The 21,187-nt window shown below is 36.6% G+C and overlaps 1 protein-coding gene across 3 annotated transcripts in view; it reads left to right on the forward strand.

Annotated features, from left to right (window-relative positions):
- Positions 1 to 21,187, forward strand: part of sema5a (sema domain, seven thrombospondin repeats (type 1 and type 1-like), transmembrane domain (TM) and short cytoplasmic domain, (semaphorin) 5A) — a 207,281-nt gene that overhangs the window by 131,912 nt on the left and 54,182 nt on the right. For all 3 annotated transcript variants that reach the window (XR_005281131.1, XR_005281130.1, XM_038289057.1), the window contains exons 13-15: positions 4,274 to 4,455; positions 6,063 to 6,206; positions 12,849 to 12,996. Coding sequence is in view for 1 of the 3 variants with exons in the window: in XM_038289057.1 (XP_038144985.1) it covers positions 4,274 to 4,455; positions 6,063 to 6,206; positions 12,849 to 12,996 (474 nt within the window). In the remaining 2 variants the exon portion in view is untranslated. The remainder of the gene's footprint in view (positions 1 to 4,273; positions 4,456 to 6,062; positions 6,207 to 12,848; positions 12,997 to 21,187) is intronic.

Raw genomic sequence — 21,187 nt, forward strand, 5'->3', positions numbered from 1 at the left:
ACATAACTTTTTTCATTAGCAGTTTCTTTAAATTCTTTAGCTTTTACTGGCCAACTCTAAAAGTACAATTCCATTAATGCAAGGGTTTCCACTGTCCTGCTTGTTTTAGATGTTGTGCAAAACTGAATACAAATACATCATTATACAATACAATACATCATCTCTGAATGGCATTAGTCTTGAAAGGCCATTCAGAGATTAAGAAGCAACCGTAATCAGGAACAGGGTCAAGATTAGGTTTTATTGATCTTACAGTATTTGGCGTCCAAATTTGATGAGGTTCTGAATTCTAATAAATAAACACCAGAATTTCTCCATTGTGGGACAATAAAAGGATTTTCTATTATATTATTTTCTGTTCTATTCTAAATATTTCACTTTACGTTTAATGATTGCATATATCATTAAATTTTCATTTCTTAAATGATTGACATAAAATACTAAACTTTTTCATGATATTATATATATTTAGATTAGGGCTGAAACCAGTAATCTGATTTATGATAATTAATTGATTATCTAAATAATGTCAATTAATTCAGTAATGAATTAATTGTTAACTGAAGTATAGTGACTCTAAAAAGTCTAATTTTACCAAAATTGTAAAAAAAAATATATAAATATTTAGCATTTAATACATAAAAAACTTTTTCTTCTGTCAATTTCCTCTATCTAGAACTTCTCAAGTAGATACGTTTTAGTTTCACCTGGTTTAAATCCATAAAAAACTTCTTTAAGGAACCTTTCGCTATAAGATTATTAATTGATTAATTGAAAAAATAATCGACAGATGAATCAATTTGCAAAATAATCATTAGTTGCAGCCCTAATTTAGATACATTTGGTTGTATTCAGCGTTTATGACAGCAATAGTGGAATTATTCACTTTAGTTCTTAAAACTGCTAGAATACAGCAAGAAGGTGCTGGGCTTGAACTATAGGTGTACACACACATATATATATATATATATATATATATATATATATATATATATATATATATATATATATATATATATATATATATATATAGTTCAAGCCAATATAGGCCAAATATACATGAATACTTCATTTTTAGCTCTAAGGTGGTCATATCAGTGTGCTCCGTTATCCTGTGTGTCTTTGTGTTGCTCTATCCAGCCTCTCATCCCATGATTGCTTCAAAAACAGATCAGATCCCTGAAGGATAAGTTGGTACAGACTGGATATAGCATAGCCTTGTTGGTTTTCTGGCTTGAATAAAATATCTGCGAAGAATCTTGCAACAACATTTATTTCTCTTCTTTTGGGGTGATTTTACATTCTGTTACACTTATTTTTATTTGAGTGATACTTGCTATTTCCCTATTGTTGTCTGTCAACCTAATTTACAAGAAAAGCACATTTGTGCTTAAGGTTCTCATTTGACACTCAGCCTCTCAGAAAATAATCATTTGGTAGGAAGGGTAAATAATGTTTGCAGTTATGTGCATAAATAGCCATGTTAAAATAAAGACAGTGAAATAATAAAATGAGCTCAACTCTGTTATTTGCATTGCATCATTTATTATGCTTTTTGGGTTGCCGATATGAATTGCTAGTTGTAATATTTACAGGGGGATTGATACTGTTTATGTTGCCTTCATATTTAAGTATGAAGCAGGTCTCGAAACAATATTTGCCTAGTTTAACATAAACATGAACAGTTTTTGTAACCCAAGTCAGGTCCTCAATCTAAAAACAGCAAGTGTATGCTTAGTAACATTTTATCCATCCATGAACAGAAGAGAAAGAATCAGAACCTATTCCAAACTTTTTCTTCTGTTGCAATTTCAGTTACAAGATGCAGCCAGTTTTAACTGTTTTCTTTTAAAATAAATGAGCTTTTATTGATTATTAGGATGAAAAAATGCTCCACTTATCTGGAACAAACTCTCAGAAGACTGTAAAAGTTCTGAAAGCCTGAGTTCTTTTTTTAAGTCAAGTTAAAAACCCATTTGTTTAAAGCTGCCTTTGAGTGTTGCAGTTTAACAGCTAACTGGGGTATTATTACATTAAGGTTGTGATCCAACAGTTTTATTTTCTTCTCTACCAGCTTTCATCATGTTTTTTTTTTACCTGCTTTTATCCTGCTTTTTTGTGGTTCAATTGTTTTATTTCCTTTACAGATGTTTTTTATTTTTATTCTGCTTTTGTTTTTCTTCTATTTTATTATCTAAAACATGTAAAGCACTTTGGATTGTCCATGTACTGAATTGAGCTTTACAAATAAAATGTCCTTGCCTTTCTTCCAGATGTTAACATGAAATGAAAAATAACAATAAGCAAATTAGTAAAGTTTTGCACATCTTGAACACAATTTTGAAGTTGGCTACAATGGAGCATTACTGTGCCAAAGATCAAGGACATCAGTTGGTGTCAAAGGAGAGACATTTTTAATGCCTGTCAATTTGGGAGGGTTCATAAGGGCTACTTGAAGTCTATCTTTCAACATGGAAAAAGATTATTTGCAGATAGATGGATATTTGAGTTAGTTCATCTTAAGGTCAGCCTGAACTTCAATAAAGCTGCAAAAAAGGAACTGCAACTCAGACTTCATCTGCCTTTTAGTTGGCTAAATGAAAAACCTTTACCATGTTTGCCAGATACATCCTTTAATTGTCTCCCACTAATTCAAGATAACACTGCAGGGATATCCAATCTATCAGCCAAATTCAGATTTCAAAACAAATCCAGGCACATTTCCATGCAAAAATGATAAAGTGTCTCCTGTGTGTTCTGGGGGAAAAAAGGATGTAAATGTCAATCATTTGTCATAACACATAAAAAAATACAATATTGCTGTTTTACTTATAAGCATTAAATCATGAGTTGAAATAGGCCTGCCATACCGCAACTAAAGTCACACAAGAAAAATAAGTTATATATAGTTTACACAACTCAACATAAAACACAAAAGAAAATCACAGTTAATGTTTCACTCTGTATGAGTCCATTAACACTTTGCAAAGACTTTTTAAATGGCCCAGCGTCTGCTTGGCTGTATACTTCTGGAAAGTGGTGGTCTAAAGTTAAAAGCCAGCCAAGATTTTTTAACACTAAGAAGTGTTGTGTAGGCAGAGAGAGTAGATGTGCTTTATCAGTGAATTCACAAGTGCCATCTGGCATTACAGTCTTATATATGTGCAGAAAGGTGCAAATGTTTATTTTACTTTCTTAGATAAAAAGTGAAACAAACTTTAATATTTAGCTTTAGTTGGTTTGGAATGACTTACATATTTTGACTAAGGTACAATGGAAATCTGTTACACATTTTTTTGTTTTTAGTATCTCTACCTCTGCATGTTAAACTTTGTAAAAAAATAAAACACACATGTTTCTCTTAGTATTTGCAATTAATTTCCATTATAATCTAAAAATGCTTCAAATTTAGAGACACCTATCCTCATTATCATTAGAAAAGAAGCCAAAAATCTTGATCTTCATAATAAAAACAATTGTATTTATTTGTTTATTAAAATCCACGTATTTTCGGAAAATACACAACTACCGAGCGTCTTATAGCAGCAGCCTGGGGTGAAACACACAATATTGGCTTTATTTGCTGGCTCTGTGTAGCTGTTAACTTCTTCGGCTGCCCATTGTTGCAGATGTTACGAGCCTCGTCCAAGCGTTACTCATTTAGGCACACGCCAAAATTCAATTACCACTAAGAGCAGAGGCCAGATATTATTATGCTTCTACCAAAGCAGATGATAGTCTTTTGTTGATGTGAAAAGGGCTTTTCTTTTCTTATTTTTTTTTTTTTTTTTGCATTTTAAAAACCATCCTTAAGTCATTCATATTCCTGAATCTCTGTAGTTGGGCTTTTACAACCACGACATCACACTTGTAATTATTTGCCTTTGTAATATCAGGTATTCACAGTTTATGTCTATTTTGCTTAAGATTGCTTATTCATTGATACCCTGTTATGGGTTTTTTTTTGACTGCATATTCAGGGTCTCTTGTAATTTCACTATACCTTGCAGCAGATTCTGTCTTACCCAATGGTTATTGCAGACAACTGTTCAATTTTTGACATGCAGCAGATTATGTGCAATTCTTTTTTTTTGTATGTATTTTAGTAAAAATTATTTTTCTTTCCATCCTCTGGTGAGACAGATCTCCCAGAGAAACATGCTTCTGGAAGCCACACCAATGAAATAGTCAACATCTGAGAGGAAAAAAAAAACATAATAAAAAAAAAAAGCTTCTAAAATGTTTTATTCTCTGTTGTTTTTGTTCCTGACAGGTCCGTAATGTCACGGTCGATGGAGGTTTTGGTGCTTGGTCAGGCTGGTCCGCCTGCACCCACAATGATGGAGGCAGCGCAGGGGCTTGTCTTTGTCGAACGCGGGCCTGCGATAACCCTGCCCCTCAATGTGGTGGCCAGAAGTGCTATGGGATCAGTGTTGAAGTTGCCAACTGCTCCAGGTATATTATTCGAGTTCTAGTTCTCCTCACTATCTTTGAAAACAGATTTCCTGTTTGCTCACATTCAGTCGTCCAGGATCAACACCATATAATTGTGTTAGATTTTCATTATGTTTTTCCGGGTTTTGAGTAATAGGATGGATTTTGGAGATTAATGAATCTTCTTCATTTAAGGTTCAACACTTGAAGTTAAATGCTGATTTTGAAGAATGCTGATTTCAAGTGATTCTGCAGGGTTGATCATCCTAGTCTTTTATTACAGATCTGCAGCTTTTAAGACAACTACAGTAGTAGCCCCTTGATGGGCCCTTGGCTGGTCCCCTAAAATTCCTCTTTAAACATCAATCACAAAGATTAAAATATTCTTTCTGTCATGATTTGTGGACATTAAGATCTAAAGACAGGCGTCATCTCCTGGTCAGACCCTGTAATTCAGTGGAAGGGTGGAGACGGATTAAAAAACTGTGCATGCCCAGGAGAAGGAGGGGGTCACTCCAGAGGGTGGAAGTTGGAGGGGATTTTGCTGGGAATTGGAGGGAAGTGGGCTGCCATGTGGCTGGCATTGGATGGGGAAGGGCCATTTTGAATGGCTGCTACTGTAGCCATTCAACAGGATAAACTGACTAAGGTGTTAAAATTTTTCCTCATAATTATCTGTAAGGTGCTTTGTGTCTCTCAATAACTTAATTAAGGTATGTTAGGATGTATGGATGGATGCGTTAGAGTTCTTTAGCGTTCCATTGTGCGACTGTTGATATTAAACAGTTTCGCTCATTTGAACCCTATTTGATTATCTTGTCAGTTTATAAGGAAGAGTTTGAGTCACAGTTACAGCAAAATATCAAAAAAATAGATTAAAGTTCAGGTATCTCAAAATCTCTGCCTTCAACAACCAGTGTGTGAATTAGGATTCTCATAGAAGCCCAGTCCCTGAAAATGTTAAATAGAGCATTAAAATAGTTAACAATATCAATCTGGCTGTTCAGTGGTCAACATAGGAAAAGGCTGTGAGACTGTTAGACTCACATAAAATTATTCATTATCCTTGTTTTTTGTAACACAGAACTTTGTTATAAATTAGATGTGTTCCCAATAACCAATAAACTGTGCAATTTCTAATTACAAAAAAGACTTTACTGGTTATTTGGTGGCCTTGAAATTATTACATTTCACAAAAAGGGAATGGATATACTTTTTTTGCATCACACCATTCACATGATTAGCAGTAGGAACTCACTGCCTCGTATCCAGAAAAAGGTGAAGGAAGATGGTGCAACATATTTTTGGATTCATGAGGAAAACGAGTATTTTTCGCATTTAGAAGCTTTAGAACCATGGCAATAATATCTCATGTAAGTGTTTACATCCACTGCAGCCATGTTATTTTCAAGAGCTATTGTGTGAACAAACTTGTATTTTATCACTTTTATTTATCTGTGTGGTACTATGTGACATCTTTTTCTGAGATGTATAACTATAGCTTGATTAACACAGGTTTTTTTTTTTTTTTCTCCATTAAATATTCATAGTAAGTTCCAGTTAAGAATCCATTATTTAATGTATGTCTGGCTAGGTTCTGACTGATGTTGTTTTGTTAATCACCACAGAAATGGAGCTTGGACTCCCTGGACCTCCTGGTCGCCTTGCAGCACCAGCTGTGGCATAGGCTTCCAGGTGCGTCAACGCTCGTGCAGTAACCCAACCCCTCGCCATGGTGGTAGAGTGTGTGTAGGACAGAACCGTGAGGAGAGGTAAGAACTATAACTGTGTTCTTATGTGGTAGTGTGCAAAAGTTTTACATCTTGGCAGAAATCTGTTGCTTCATTGAAAGCTGAATTTACCTGTGACCTTTAAGGGTAACAAAGAGCTTTTCATTATAACTTTTCCCCAAAATCACTTTAAAAGAGTAGAAGTAGGATTAGAGCTTTGCAAATAATTGTATTTAAATTTCCAGGTTATGATGAATCCAGGGGGTAAACAAATTTAGTTTCCTGATGTAAAAGAAATACAAATAAAACAGCAATTCTTCTCTTTTTAACCTGCAGTAAGGGATCATTACTTTGGTCACGACTTAGTTTTCCCTATTGGTGCCCTTTTATCTGTTCAACTCTTTGACAGCCACTTAGAGAAGATGCAAGGTGGGATTGTGCCTTGATAATTATCCAGTTTTCAGAGACAAGCAACTTCATAACTCAAAGTTTTAGTGTAGAAGAGTCAGCCTTTTTAAAGATGCTTGTATTTTCAAGTTTCGAAAAAAAGAATGAAGGGGGAAATCAGGTGAAGAAGCAATAAGAGATGTCAACAAAGCAACACCAGTAGAAAAGGTCAGGGCCTTTTTGTTTTTTTTTTCACTTGGTTTGCTCTAGATGTCAAAAAAAAATTTTGTCCACTCTTGGCTGAATTTAAGAACAATTCTAGCAAAAGCTTTAAAGGCGTGTACTGTGTTTAAACAAGCAACATTCCTATTATTTTAGATGACTTTTGAACCCTGTTGCTTTTCTAACACATTTTTCCCCATATTCTTTGTTACTACACAGCAAAAAAAGGAGTGTGTTTTTTTTAGTAATCCTGCAATAAAATAAATGAAGACAGAAAAAGTGCAAATAACTACAGATCTGTGGGTGCAGGCACACCAAAAATATAAATACCAGTGCCGATTTCTCATTGAATACTAGGGAGGCTGAACATCCCTAGTAAATGTATTGGTAAATTTATTGGTAAAATGTGCATTGCTCAACTTCATAAACGTAGTCATTAAACGCCATTAAATATGTGCTAAAAAGCACCTGATTTTATGAGTATGTTTGGCATTAATCAGCTGTTTATTCAGCTCTTGGAAACGATCTCCTCTCCGGTCTGTTTCAGAGAGCAGCAGCTGCCACTGATACAGCACTAGTACTATGGCTGCACACCTTACATTTCATGACATGGTTAATTAGAGGTTTACTTTAACATTTTTCAATTACCTTTTTTTGCCTATATTCCTAATGTGTGTTGTCCAACCTGACTACTTCTTTTCAGACTCACTGTAGATTCAGAAGTAGCAGGCAATTTGGGTAAATCAGTTTGCCCCTACGGACATAAGAATAAAAAACATACACAGAGTGACCGCCACATTCCAGTTACTGATAAAATACAACAGGAGAAAACAGCTGACTGGCTCTAAAAAATGCCGCAGAAGAGAAGCAGATTATAACACCCCCCCCCCGCCTTCAGCCTCCATCATCCTCCCACCCTCCTCCATTCCCTCCTTTTTCTCAGTTTTAATCCGGTTGGTGCCATCTCCAATACTTTGGCTCAGTACTCTTTCTGTTGTTATTTGAAAAAAGTCAGAGTGACTTTAGATGAGTGGGAAATTCTTGACTCCTGTTTACTTTTTTTTTTTAAACAATAAAATCAGTGGACAATTTGCTGTTCAAGTGATAGCCTTTTAGTTTATTTTATTTCTTTTGAATACATATTTTGATGATTTTATCCTAACCAATATCAGTGATATCTAGACAGACATCCTCCACTCCACCCTTACCCAGCTTACAGTGCTGTTCTCCACCTCCATCAGCAAGGCTGAAGAGTATCTTCTCCCCAAAAATGATCAGTGCCACCAACCTTAGGGATCTCCTCATTTCACTCTCCTTCTGGCTGTATACAGTAATGATTGTATTTCAGTGGACCCATCCTGTGATTTTCTAAAGATAGCTCTGTGATTGTTCAGATCCATACCAGATAAAGGACTATATAGACAAGAGGTGGATTGACTGATCTACAAGTCTAATGAAAGCCCACATGGAGGTAAACCCACTTTAGAGAGTGAAAAAAATGCTTTCACTCTGTGACAGGTAGGTGTTAAAGATCCTGGTGTGGATCCCAGTGAGCTCAAGACCCTACCAGGCACTCAGACAGGTCCTGTTGCCTTCCTAGGGTTGACTGCCTTTAGCATACTTCTTACCTGAGGTTCCTTTAGCGTGAGTGTGTGGGTGGTAGAAGTTAGAAGAGCAGGTAACAGATGTGTTGCAGGTCTGTCCGCTTCAAATCTGGATAAAAAGTGGTGTAACCGCTCTGCCACTGAGGCTTCAGCATAGCTGGACCTGGTGACAGTGTTTCCTTTGTAGTTTGTCGGTGTTTGTATTCCCTGCCACACGCTACAGAGATCTTTATGCATCAGGTGATCTTTCACTGTCTTTTTGTAGGGTTGTGGGCTTGCAGGATAAATGAAAGGGATAAGCCATACTGTACATGTGTATTTGTGTGTATAGCTCAGGGTTTTTGTTTGTTTGTTTTTACTTTTTTACAGTGCAGAATGCACATTTGTTTCCCAGCAGAGTACTGTAGTCGACTACTCAGGCTTAGAGGTGCTCATTGTGTTCATCAGCAAGAAAGCCTTTGTGGCAGGTTATTTTTTGCAATTAATGCAGCATAGCACATTGCTTAGGGTTGGAGTCTAAGAAATCTCTGACTATGATGCATAGGTTCAGCAAAGATTTGTCTCCTTTCCAAATCCTTGCATTGGGTGCCACACCATTTTCAAAATTCTTTGTATTTAAACCTGTAAATATTCTGACACCTACATACCTACCTGAGCTGATTCTCTCCTCGAACAACCTACATATCTCTCAGATCAGCTTATCAGCTGTGTACCCACCGTACACAGCAGTGTATTCAGAACCTGGTCTAAGCTCAGAGAGAATGCAAGCATGTAAGTCAAACAGAGGATGTGTAAATAAATATGTGCTTCGATCCCTGCATTCACTAGAAAAACATTTGTTCAGCCTTTGTTATCATGGCCGAAATATTCCACCATATCTGTTATTTGAAGTCAGCCATGTATGTAATCAGGGACAATAACAAGCACAGGGATCAGTCTGCATGTCATGAGGGACTGGCTTTATGTCCGCTTCCCTTAAAAAAAGTTTTTTTTTTCTGTTATGAAAATCTTGTTCTTTCGCCAGTCCCCCTTCAAACACATTCAGGTTGCTCACTTAATACTTGTTTTGAATTGGTGCCTCAAGTTCCCCATTCAGATGTAGACAAACACACAAGCTGTATGTCAATACATGAAGCAGTATACAGACAAAGTCAAATGCAAAAGAATATTGAAGGGGAAAATGTTAAACCTCCTTTTTAAGGCTCTTTGGTCTTTTGCCAAACATGCTTCCGATAAGTTCAGTCCCAATTGTCTGCAGCAGCAAAAACCTTTAAAGTTAGGGCAAATGCTATGAAAGTGAGCACACACAGCAGCTCTGCTGGCTTAAATCTGGATTGTTAATGCCTGCATTTATGAACCTTCTGTTGGCTTTTCCCTCAGCACACTGACAGCGTCCACGCTGCTTACTCAGCCTATACCGGGTAATTAGCCTCGTTTTTCTCTGATCAGCCCTGTGTGTTTAGAGGAGAAGAATAAGTATAAGACAAGATGGAGTGAAGCCACTCACTTGTGTGATTAGTGTGTGTATGAGGATAATTCTGAAGCTTAAGTTAATCTCGGCTGCCTTGATTGCTGATGTTTTTATTGTATTATTGCGGTGCATCCCTGCAGGGATATTTTGACCACATAAAAGCCTTTTATCACAAATGTGATTCTGAGTGTGCATTGGACAGATTTTATTCAACTTGTCCTCACTTTGCCACGTTCTCACTCTGGCATGTATCAACCCACTGACACAGTGAAGATTGGTGGAGCAAAAAGCCACTCAGAAGATTCCCACATTCAGACAGGAAAATATGTCTTGTTTGAGTTGCTATGAATAGTGATGAAGATTTGGGAATACTGCCACAGAAATGTTCAGCTTAACTGAGTCTGAGGAGGAAATGGTGCAGATCTAAAGCTTATTTTGAGCATAAGAATTCAAACTCTCACCACAGCACAAAGAAAGACAGCTATTAAAGCTGTTTTATAGCTGTTGTAAAAGCTGCAAATAAACTAGATGGTTCTAATAAGCCTTGCAAGTTTCTGTTGATAAATTATAATGAAAACTAAGCAATTAAAGTATTTTAGACATTGCTGTAATACTGCCTCGTAAAACAATGTAATTAAAGATGATGCATGTGTCTCCTGGGCGTTTATGAGCCTATGTCAATGAGTTATGCAAACAATCATTTAGACTTGGGATATATTTTTCCTTTTCTGAACTTTTTGAACTATATGGTTATAGCTTTATGCGACAAGCTGAGTCCCTGGTGGTTTAATACATTCATATGCTCAGACATGGACCATGCGTATTCCTGGCTATGAAAGAAGTTTGTTTTTCTTAAAGAGTACTGTTTTTGCAGAATCCTTTTTAAATTCTCAGTCAATTCAAAAGGATTAGTGGGGTAATAACCACATTGTTCTCAAGATTTAATGGTAATTTTAGATTAGGATAATTTTCCAAAAAGAAACAGTCAAATTAACTTGTTGTTTTTGGCTTATCAGATATTGAGTAGTAGAATGAAGATATCCAGCATGAGTTGTCTGACTTTTATCTCTTCTGCCACAACTTTCTAGTCCTGCAATCCTTTAATTAGTTTTTCAGTCCCTATAAAGCAAAAGCTAGAGCTGTGTCTGTATTTTCGACACAAAGTCAAGCTTGTATACAGGTCAGGAAACACTCTATGCCTTGTTGTTGATTTGCTTATTTGTTTTCTTGGATGGGATCCCATGATGTAGTAATGAACAGATGATTCTCTACTTTGATCATCTCGTGGTCTTTTTAATGCAGATGATGAAATTATGTAGCAGCCTACCAGCCAATACTTTTAATGTTCACTGGAGGGGTTTACAAACCAGTGTGAAATGCAAAGGATTAAAGTCCTCCCCTAAGCCTAAGGCAATCCCCATGAGCATTTTCTTAAAATGATGGGAAAAAAAATGTTTCTTTAACAGGGAACTTCTAGAAAATATCTGTTTTGAGTTTGTTTAGATGGGCTCATGAAATCTGACTTAAAATCTCTTGGGTTAGGACTGGCTTACTAAATATGAGACATTTCCAGCACCCTTTTTTCTTGGCTAAATAAAGGGAAGAACGCAGAGCATATACAAAACGAAATATTGTTTCATACAATTTTCATAACATTTCCATTCACTAAAGTGCAGCAGTGGTCAAATGCAAACCGGAGACCAAATGCCGGAGAAGAAAACGGATTGATATGGATTTTCAGAGCATTAAATATATATGGTGCGAATATGCAGAATTTTAGATTGGAGACTACAGTAGTATCTCACATTTAAGAGAAAGCAATTTGCTATGTTATAAATTTGGTGTCAACACACACAGAGTTATACTCTGTCGTGACATTATGTAACAGGAATGTCTACATTGTAGACAATAATAATCAAGTGAAAATGTAAGCAAAAACAGAAAAAAAATGATCTATATAAGCTTGGACTAACAAAAAAGGAATGCATTTTTTTCTTCTGCCGTATTACACCTAAGTGCAATAACATGCAATATCTGTTAGTTGAAATGCACATAAAGCTCTCACAGGTTTGTTTTTTTTTAACTGTTGCACCAGCAACCAGACCATTAAAAGGATTTTTTTTCTTTGTTTGTGCTGTGGAAATCAATGTTCCACATCTATAAGATAGCTCAACAGCTTTGCTTTCACAACATTAGGGTCGTTTCCATAAGGTTCTTCTTGGTACTTAAATATGAAGCTTTATTGAAAATACTGAGTTGAATCATATACAACTGAAATAGAAAGGGAGGTGAAAAAAGAGCTAATGGGAGAGAGACAGAGATGGAGACAGCAAGGTTCACATTAAAAGAGAGAAAATAAAACAAAACAGCAAAAACGGACAACACAGACGATCTACAGTAACTCCTAAAAGTCTGCTCCCACACCTGTATGAGATGAGTGGGAAAGAAAACAGAGAACATCCCAGGAAAGAGAAGACAACAGTCAACCAAAGTAAACATCAAGAAAGCTAGTTAGTTTAGATAGTTTTGATTTGTATGAAATGTTCTTGAAATGATCTTTTTTGAAACACAGTTCCGGAATTGTCACGCCCTAGGATTTAATGATCAAATGGGCTAAACCAAAGAAAAACTGTGTCAATAAATATCCAGTATTTAGCAGGGTGAAAACATTTGTCCTTAGTTGTTCCATAATCTAAATTTAATATCCAGAGTAAACATTTTGTTGCACACATCTACAAGCTGACAAAGATGTTTACTTTATTCAGAGATAACATACTTTCTAAGAAGCAAATCAATTCTGAGTTGTAGATTTCATATTTCCTACTGATATTATATTTTTATGCTTTCAGAGATAATGATTTGATGTTTTAGTTGTTTTTTTGTTTTGTTTTTTTGTTCATTATTGATTGCCATTTAGAAAGTTCATCTTGTTCTCAGTGTGATAGCTTGAATAAAGAACTAAACTTATCCTTTGGTATAATTTACCATTTTCCCCTTAAGGTACTGTAATGAACACCTGCCCTGCCCTCCTCATGTGTACTGGTCGGCCTGGTCGTCTTGGGAACGTTGTAATGTGCCCTGTGGCGGAGGCATCCAATCACGACGTAGAACCTGTGAGAATGGCGATGACTGTCCAGGGTGTGGTCAGGTATGTCTGGCAAAGTTATGCTATTTTTCCATGATCTTTTACTTGCTTTCCTCTTTGGCTATTAGGACACTTGATTCTAAACCATTTGATCTAAGGAACACCCTGAAGTGATGAAACTGGAACAATGAACATGACCAAATCCCCCAGCTCTATTTTACAGCACTGCCAAGCCATCAGATTTATTACCAAGACCTATTTAATGAAACATACACACAAACAGACACACATGCATTTAGTAGTCACTATGCATATGAATAGGCTTATTTTCCGCCACAGAGCTCAGATGATGCAATGCAAGGTTGAAATACAAGCCTTGATGAAAGAATGATGTGACACTTGGGTTATTTCTGGTTTCTGTTTACCATATACACATTCCCTTATCCACAGTCCTGGTAAGAATGAGAGGGAATGAACATGATAGTTTCTCACATCCTACTCAAAACTGGATTAAAGAATATGGGTCAGGGCCTTGTGGATATACAGGATGCTTAAAATGTATTTTTGTCTGCAGATTTTCTTTGAAAAGTAGTAGAGACTTGGTTGCTCATTGGTTAAGGGGGGGAGGATTATTTCAACTGTAAATGCAGGATTTACATTTGCACTTTAAAGTCCTTATGTGGAGTTAAAGAGTGAATTGAGGCTTTTATATTCTTGGATGGCACTTACAATTCATTGAAAAAATGTCTCCCTTTATAGATTTCTTTAGTTCTACCTGTGGATGAGACTTAAATGTTTCAAATATTGAAATTGATTTGGATCTCAAATATATAGAGTGAATATGAAATAACACATTTTCAAACGAGAACGTCATTTATAAAAAAAAAAAAAAGAAAAAAAAAAAAAGAAATATAAACCAGCTTGGCCTCAGCGGAAGAGGTAATGGGCCATTAAAGGAATAGTACACCCAAAACATGATTAGCCTTCATTTTCTACTCACCCCCATGCTGAACAACACTCTGGAGTACTTTTTTGATATCTCAAATGCATCTGGAGATCTGGGAGGCTTCTTGCTGTCTGCTGACATTCAAATAATGGAGGTGCCCAGCGCCCGAGGCAGAAAGGTCCATAAAAGTCCACAAAAAACGTTTCAATATTCCTCCATACTGCTCGTCCAATGTATTCCAAGTGTCCTGAGTGGGTAGCATCCAGAATTTACTCGAAACGAAGTCCTTTAGAATGTTTTTAGAGCATAAACAGTAGTGTATAGGATTTCCTGAAAGCGCGCACCTGCGCGATCCCGACGCTACGGAAGCCGGCAGACCAAACCAGCGCATTCAGCTCGGCAAAGAACTCATGCTCTTCCTCAACACTGAAGTCCTCAGACATTTTTCTTTCGTTGTTTCTTTCTTTGCACAGGTAAACAGCACATTTCTTCTTCTATGCTTGCATTATTGGAAGAGCAGACGCTGAATGCGCACTTTCATCTGGTTTGGTCTGCCGGCTTCCGTAGTGTCGTGAACGCGCATGTGCGCGCTTTCAGGAAATCCTATACACTACTGTTTATGCTCTAAAAACATTCTAAATGACTTCGTTTCGAGTAAATTCTGGATGCTACCCACTCAGGACACTTGGAATACATTGGACGAGCAGTATGGAGGAATATTGACACGTTTTTGTGGACTTTTATGGACCTTTCTGTCTCGGTCACCATAGACCTCCATTATTTGAATGTCAGCAGACAGCAAGAAGCCTCCCAGATCTCCAGATGCATTTGAGATATCAAAAAAGTACTCCAGGGTGTTGTTCAGCATGGGGGTGAGTAGAAAATGAAGGCTAATCATGTTTTGGGTGTACTATTCCTTTAAGTGTTTTCTGTGTCTGGTAATGAAATGTTTTACTTTAAGATGTTTTCTTGTTATTTTTTTTTTATTCAGTAGCGTTATAGTGTTATAAAGCATGGTCATTCAGAGTAGACATGCTGGTGAGACATTATCTGGCTGCATTACACAGTAATGCATTATGCAGTAAACCACTCAGAGAACCAGGGTTAAAGTTTTAACAGGTTTATTGATAAGGTAAGCAGGGGTTGGATTCAAGAAACTCAGTGTGCTGGTGATCGGAACTGGAAGAGGGAAGGGAAGTATCAGTGGTTAGTTCAGGAACTGTGGGAACTTTGAAGAATGGCGGGAGATACTGAAAAAACGGGACTCACGTTAGTGGAGAAGACTTTCTTCCGAGAATCCAGTAAGTGTGGGTTTATCCAGAGGTAGAGATTCAATGGAGGGCGGACAGGTTAAGACTTTGTTGGATCCTGAGGAGCTATTGACCGGACTATCACTTGGAAATCCAGGAGGACTAGAACGGAACTGTTGGAGATTAATCCCCTGCTCAGTGTGAAACTCAAACAATCCTTCCAAGGAAAGAAGGCCAAACATCCAGCTTGCAGGAAGGCCAAAACTGGCAAACACTCTGGCGTTGAGGTAGTGACAGTCCACTGCTCAAATAGTCCTCAGTAATGAGCCAATCAGCCGCAGGTGTGTGGGAAGACCAACGACAACCGGGTGCCACCTGGCAGTGGAGGGAGAGAACAACACAAAAAACACAACCCACACAAACTGGATTCCTAACAATAGGAATCAAAGGAGCATCACAGACAGGTTTTACTGTTTTTATGAAGCTCAGTGTGCAATGTCATTACACCTCCCTAAGGAAGGAGGAAAATAGGAGAATGGGCCCGATTTTGCAAGCACCGATCGGGTTCTGAGAAAATATAAAAAGATTTTTAAAAAAGGAAGAAATTCAACGAGTCACTGCTGGGATTGCTGGATTAATTCATCAGGCCTGTCAGAGACAGACTATCTTAACTACCTGTCATGAACAGTTTCTGTGCATTAAAAAAAAAAGTAAAAGCCTAACTGGGGACAGACATTGAGAATTAGCCTTAGCTAAAATGTTGTAGTGTGTGACATGATGCATGAAACATACTTGTCCCTATCAAATAAACGAATAAATAAATAAATTAGGCTTTTTCACCCTTTAGAGTTACTGTGCAATTAAAATGTTTATAGCTATAAAGAAAATTGAAAGCGTTCTGAGCTATTTGTGTCAAAGATTATAAGATGCCAAAAATATAGTGACTGTGCTGACCTGATTTATAAAGCGTCTTCATTTCATCCAACAGTGACATGAAGTGATTTAATTCCAAGAGCTGATTGTTGTGATATTTATGGACCATATGTCCATGTACTGTAGCTATAAGTTTTCCTAGATAGGTGGTGCATAAAATTTAACATGCGGCAGTCATACTAAAATGGGTCACGCATAAATCCACCTCTTTTTATGTGTTATTACGCGTCCATCTCAAAGAGCAGTGCCTTACTAATTTCAAATTGGCTCAGGGCCTAACAGCCTACCTGCACGGCCCTCCTTACAGTACTTCTGGTGTTTCTCTGGATTCCTTTGCCATCTCCTTGATACATGCTCAGTTTAATTTTTAAATTACTTTGGTAGATGAATTCCACTGTTCTGCGATTTCTACTGTTTTCTTCAATTGTTTCTCCAATCTCACATGTTGATTACATACAAGCGACATATAGCTAGAATCCAGCCAGAATCATCCTGGCATAACACATTTCTTTAGCATCTCAACTCATAACCACAGATCTGATTTTTCAAACGTGAGGATATCCCAATAATCTTTTCATTTTTAATCCCAAAAGAGAATACTCGTCCTTTCTTGTCACTTTTTTTTTATCATTTGTTACATAGATCTACAGTATAAAGTGAGCAGTTTATTCCAGAGACAGTTTTTAGAGGTGTCAAGCAACTGAAGGTCAAACACAGTGGAAACCTTTCTCACTACACTGAAATATTGGCTTGATTATGTCTTTCTTCTTAGTTTTGGATGCTTGGGTTTGTGTCCCCTTTACCTTTGTTTTGTTTTCTCATCGGCTCCTTGTCATCTTCCATTGTCATATGTGCTTAATTAGGTCGGTCTGAGCCAGTGGAGTGGTAATTGGATACAGACTTCACAAACACCCTTTTGTGTGGGGGAACTTGAGACAGCTTTGGTACCTCAGTATAGCTGCTTATTCGCTCCAATCAAAGAAACATTTTATTAAATGTATTTTACAATATTATATTAAAGGTAATTGAGATAATGATGAGCAAATACATCAGTTTACTTCAAGAGAGCCAACTGAAATATTTGATACTGATCAGTTAACGATGGACTACAATAGATTTATCTGTTTAAATATCCTAAGAATAATGAGAAAAGTAAAAATATGTCATATCAATTAGATAAGGCCTGTAGAGATTGTGACAAAGGGACTATTTTAAATTCCATTTATTTGATTGAGTATAGATCAGTAGCTGCAGATATTTTTGCATCTCAGTTTGTAAAGGCATGTGCAAAAGAAGGGTCTACACTGGGTGGCTGAATTGCAAACACAAATCATTGCTTTGAAGATCTACTCCGCACATACAAAGATGTTTGCAACTGTTTTAAGACAGAGAGAATCCTTGTAAAGATCATGCCCATTCAGTTTCATGATTGCACACTGATGTTTGATCCTTTTAGGACATCTCAAGGTAGCTGACTGATTGCACTGGGTTTTATTTAGGGGTATCCAAATAAATAAAATCAGAGACCTGCAGCAATTTTATTTGAATAGGTTGTTATTTAGTTTAAAGATCCTAATGATCTTTTAGGTTAACAATGCTGTATGGAAATGTGTTTGTGTAAACATGCCTGCTCATATTACTACCATAACATCCACCTGTGTTGAGCTCTAGGTGGCTGAAAGACACTAGCAGACACAGATAAAACACAACAATCTTTGTGTTTTGAATTGTCAGAGAAAGAATTTAAAAGGTCCACACATTTTGAAACTTTTTGGAAGTGGATGTATGATGTGAATTCTTTTTACCAACATCTTTTTAATTCCTCATACATTCTCCACTGGGAGCTCCCACCACAACAAAACAAAGACTAGCTGAAGTGAAACTCTGGTTTAAAAAGAGGTGACACTGCTCACATTGAACAACCTTATTGTGTCGAATACTTAATGCTGTAGCATGCATAATTAAAGGGACAATGTTGTGCGATTGATTCCTTTCACATATTTTTACATTTTTGTGCCCACAGATCTAAGCTGCAGTGCTTTGTAAACTTCATTTACAGTAAGATTGATATATTGATGCTAGAGAGAACATGAATTTACCTCCAGTCACCTCAGACTAGTTCCCTGGAGCAGTGACACATTGCTCTGTATGCAGTCTTCGTATTGACATAAACAATTTTGCATGTGATTCTCTTACAATGATGCACTGAGAGAGTTAGGGATGAACATGTACCTTACATGCTTTACATAAAACCCCATAGTTTCCTTTCTGATTACAAAGGAAATATGGTGCAACAAAGAAAACAAGGTCATTAACTTTTAGATAAAGCAAGGAAGAACAAAATTTTTGTGTAAAAAGTGAATCAGTTTTGTTTAATGATTTCAAAAACAATTTTAAAAAGCAAGGCAAAAGTAAGTATTCTACTGTTTAGAGGGCATAATCAACTGAATGTCAAAGATAACCTTGAAAATGTTGAAAAGGGAGTTGATATGGGGGAAGCGGAAGTGCGGAGGTTAAACGTTCAACCCATCTACTGAGGCTTTGGTCTTAAACGCCACCGTCACAGGTTCACGTCTCGGCCTGATATCCTTTGCTGCAGCTCTTCTGCCTCCCTATTGTCCCATTTCCTGTCTGTCTGCCAACAAAAATACAGGCCATTACTGCCTAAAAATAGTCTTTAACCCAAAAAAGGAATAAATGGAGTGAAATGTAAACACTTATTTAAAATAGCTGGTTAATCTGTACTTGCAGACCAGGTGTGGTTGTTATCTCATTACCTTCCAGCCTAATTCTGTCTATTTTAGGCAATTTTGACTGCATCTGAGCATCTAAATTTGAAACAACAGACAGAACTAATATGAACTGGACTGAGAGTTAAACTGCACAATATATTGGCTTCTAAACTTTGTCACAATTTCAGTGTCTCCAATGTCACAATCCAAAACTGGCTGAATAAAATGTTAGAAATGCATATTTCAATGCCGTGCTTTTAAACTCAGCAGGCTAATAAAATCCCTTGCTTTTTAGATGAACATTTACTTCTTTTCATACTAATACGTGATGTCGATACCAGAGATGGAGCTGCTTAAGCTCAGGAAAAGTTATGGATATAATTGTTTTAATAGAAAGTAAGGAATAATGAAAATGTGGTTAGTCGACATCATCATCACAAACTCTTAGATAATATCTAGGGCTGCAGCTTACTATTATTTAAATATTCCAATTTTCTATTTTGCCAGTTATTTGGATTAAAATCCCCCAACTATTTAGGTCTTTTTAATGGGTTATCGAAATACATGAAGAAGAAAATACAGGGAAACAAATAATTATGTCCTTTTTTTAAATAATTTATTTTGTAACGCAATAGCATAGCATGTACTTGGTGTACCCTGTACAATTTGTTGTAAAGAATAGATCTGCATCTAAAAATATGTTCTGACAATGTAAAAAAAAAAGTCATCTTTTCTGTAAAACATTTGAAAGAGTCTTGGACATGTCTAACTGCCCGGCAGGATGAACATTTCTAATACATCTGTGCAGGTTGGCTGTGGACCCTGCTCTTTAAAATTATTTTTTATTTTGCATTGAAAGCACTCTGCTTTTAAATCCCCCAATATTTTTAAACTACATCTTAAATGCAAAATGTATAGTGTATGTTTTTTTGTATGTTTTGCCTATTGTTCTTCGTTGTTTTATTTTCAACAAATGCCAGTATAGTCATAATCTTATTTCTAAATTTGAAAAAGAGTATTTTGATAATGTTTCAGGGTTAAGCTAATTTATTATTTTTTCCCAAAAACAATGCTTTTTTTTATTTCATACAGATCATTTTAGCTTTTCCCGCAAAATCTTTAAGAAAAAAATTGTTATAATCCCAGATTATTCTTATGAACCCAATATCATAAGCTTGATGCATTATCACTGCCTGAGTTACAAAACAATGAATAGAAATTAAATGCTAAATGGCCAATTAAATCAAAAATATATGGAAATAATATAATAGTTACCCAGTTCTACCAAAAAACGATGGTCGGATAAAGTAAAGCAAGACATTGAAATTCTTAACAGGTTTTTCAGAGAGATGTTTTCAAATTAAGGCAGGCAGCTTAAGGGAGGAGAAATATAAGAATTTTGAAATTGCCTGGGAGCTGTGTGTTGGTAATCGATAGTTTCCTAGTATAGATCACGAACACCAATAACACATGTAAATGTTTGAGCATTTTACCTAAAATAACTTTGTCTTTTCTACACTTGGAGCTTTTGTTTGCTTAGTTACTTTATTTCTTATGAGTTTCTAAACTATCGAACATTACTGTTTCTCATAAAAATGATTTTGCAGAGAAGAAACTTTTAACTTGATCTTGTCAAGAGCTATAACTTGACTCAAAGTGCTATACTGGTATTTGCTTTGATTCATATATATTTTTTAGGATGAAAGGCTTTAGCTCCTTGTTTTACTGATCGTGAAAAATATATCACTCAAGTTTTATTTCCTTCTGTGTACAGTAAAATATCCACCCATAATCCAGGGATCAAAAAGAACTGTGCTATTATGCTGAATTTATCATGTAGAATTAGATAACTAAAACTCAGGCCATAGAGAACCGGTGATGCGCAAAGCCGCTTAATGGAATTGAGAGCTGTTCTATTTACCTGTAAGGAGCTCAGTCATGCAGGCAGGCAGGCTGTGAAATGAAAGTTAAGCACCTGATGTTTGTGCACGCAGCCGGATGTGTGAGCTTACTTGTGCATTTTTATATTGTTCTGTGTTAGTCATTGTGTGTGCGTTGGTGTGTGGCATTCTCCTGGGCAACAACGGGCTTCATTGTGAAGCCAGACTGATGGTGGGAGACTCAGGAAGAGAAGAGACGAGCCAATGTTTGACAAAGTGTGTTTTGATGGGTGCCACTAATTGAACTGATGTGTCACTAAACCTTAAAGAAGATTAGGCCTCTGTCTTGGTGGACTCCACCACAACCGATAAAGATGCAGAGGATTGCTTACTCCCACGTCTCTCATCTGAAGGCAGCACATAAACACAGAGGTCTGTAAGCTGAGGTGTTTCTATAATAACCCATGCAGCTCACACACTCTCAGCTCACCAAATCCAATAAGATGTGAAGTC

This window comes from Cyprinodon tularosa, unplaced genomic scaffold (assembly GCF_016077235.1).
Source record: "Cyprinodon tularosa strain WSP-4 unplaced genomic scaffold, ASM1607723v1 ctg262, whole genome shotgun sequence".
Classification (NCBI taxonomy): Eukaryota; Metazoa; Chordata; class Actinopteri; order Cyprinodontiformes; family Cyprinodontidae; genus Cyprinodon; species Cyprinodon tularosa.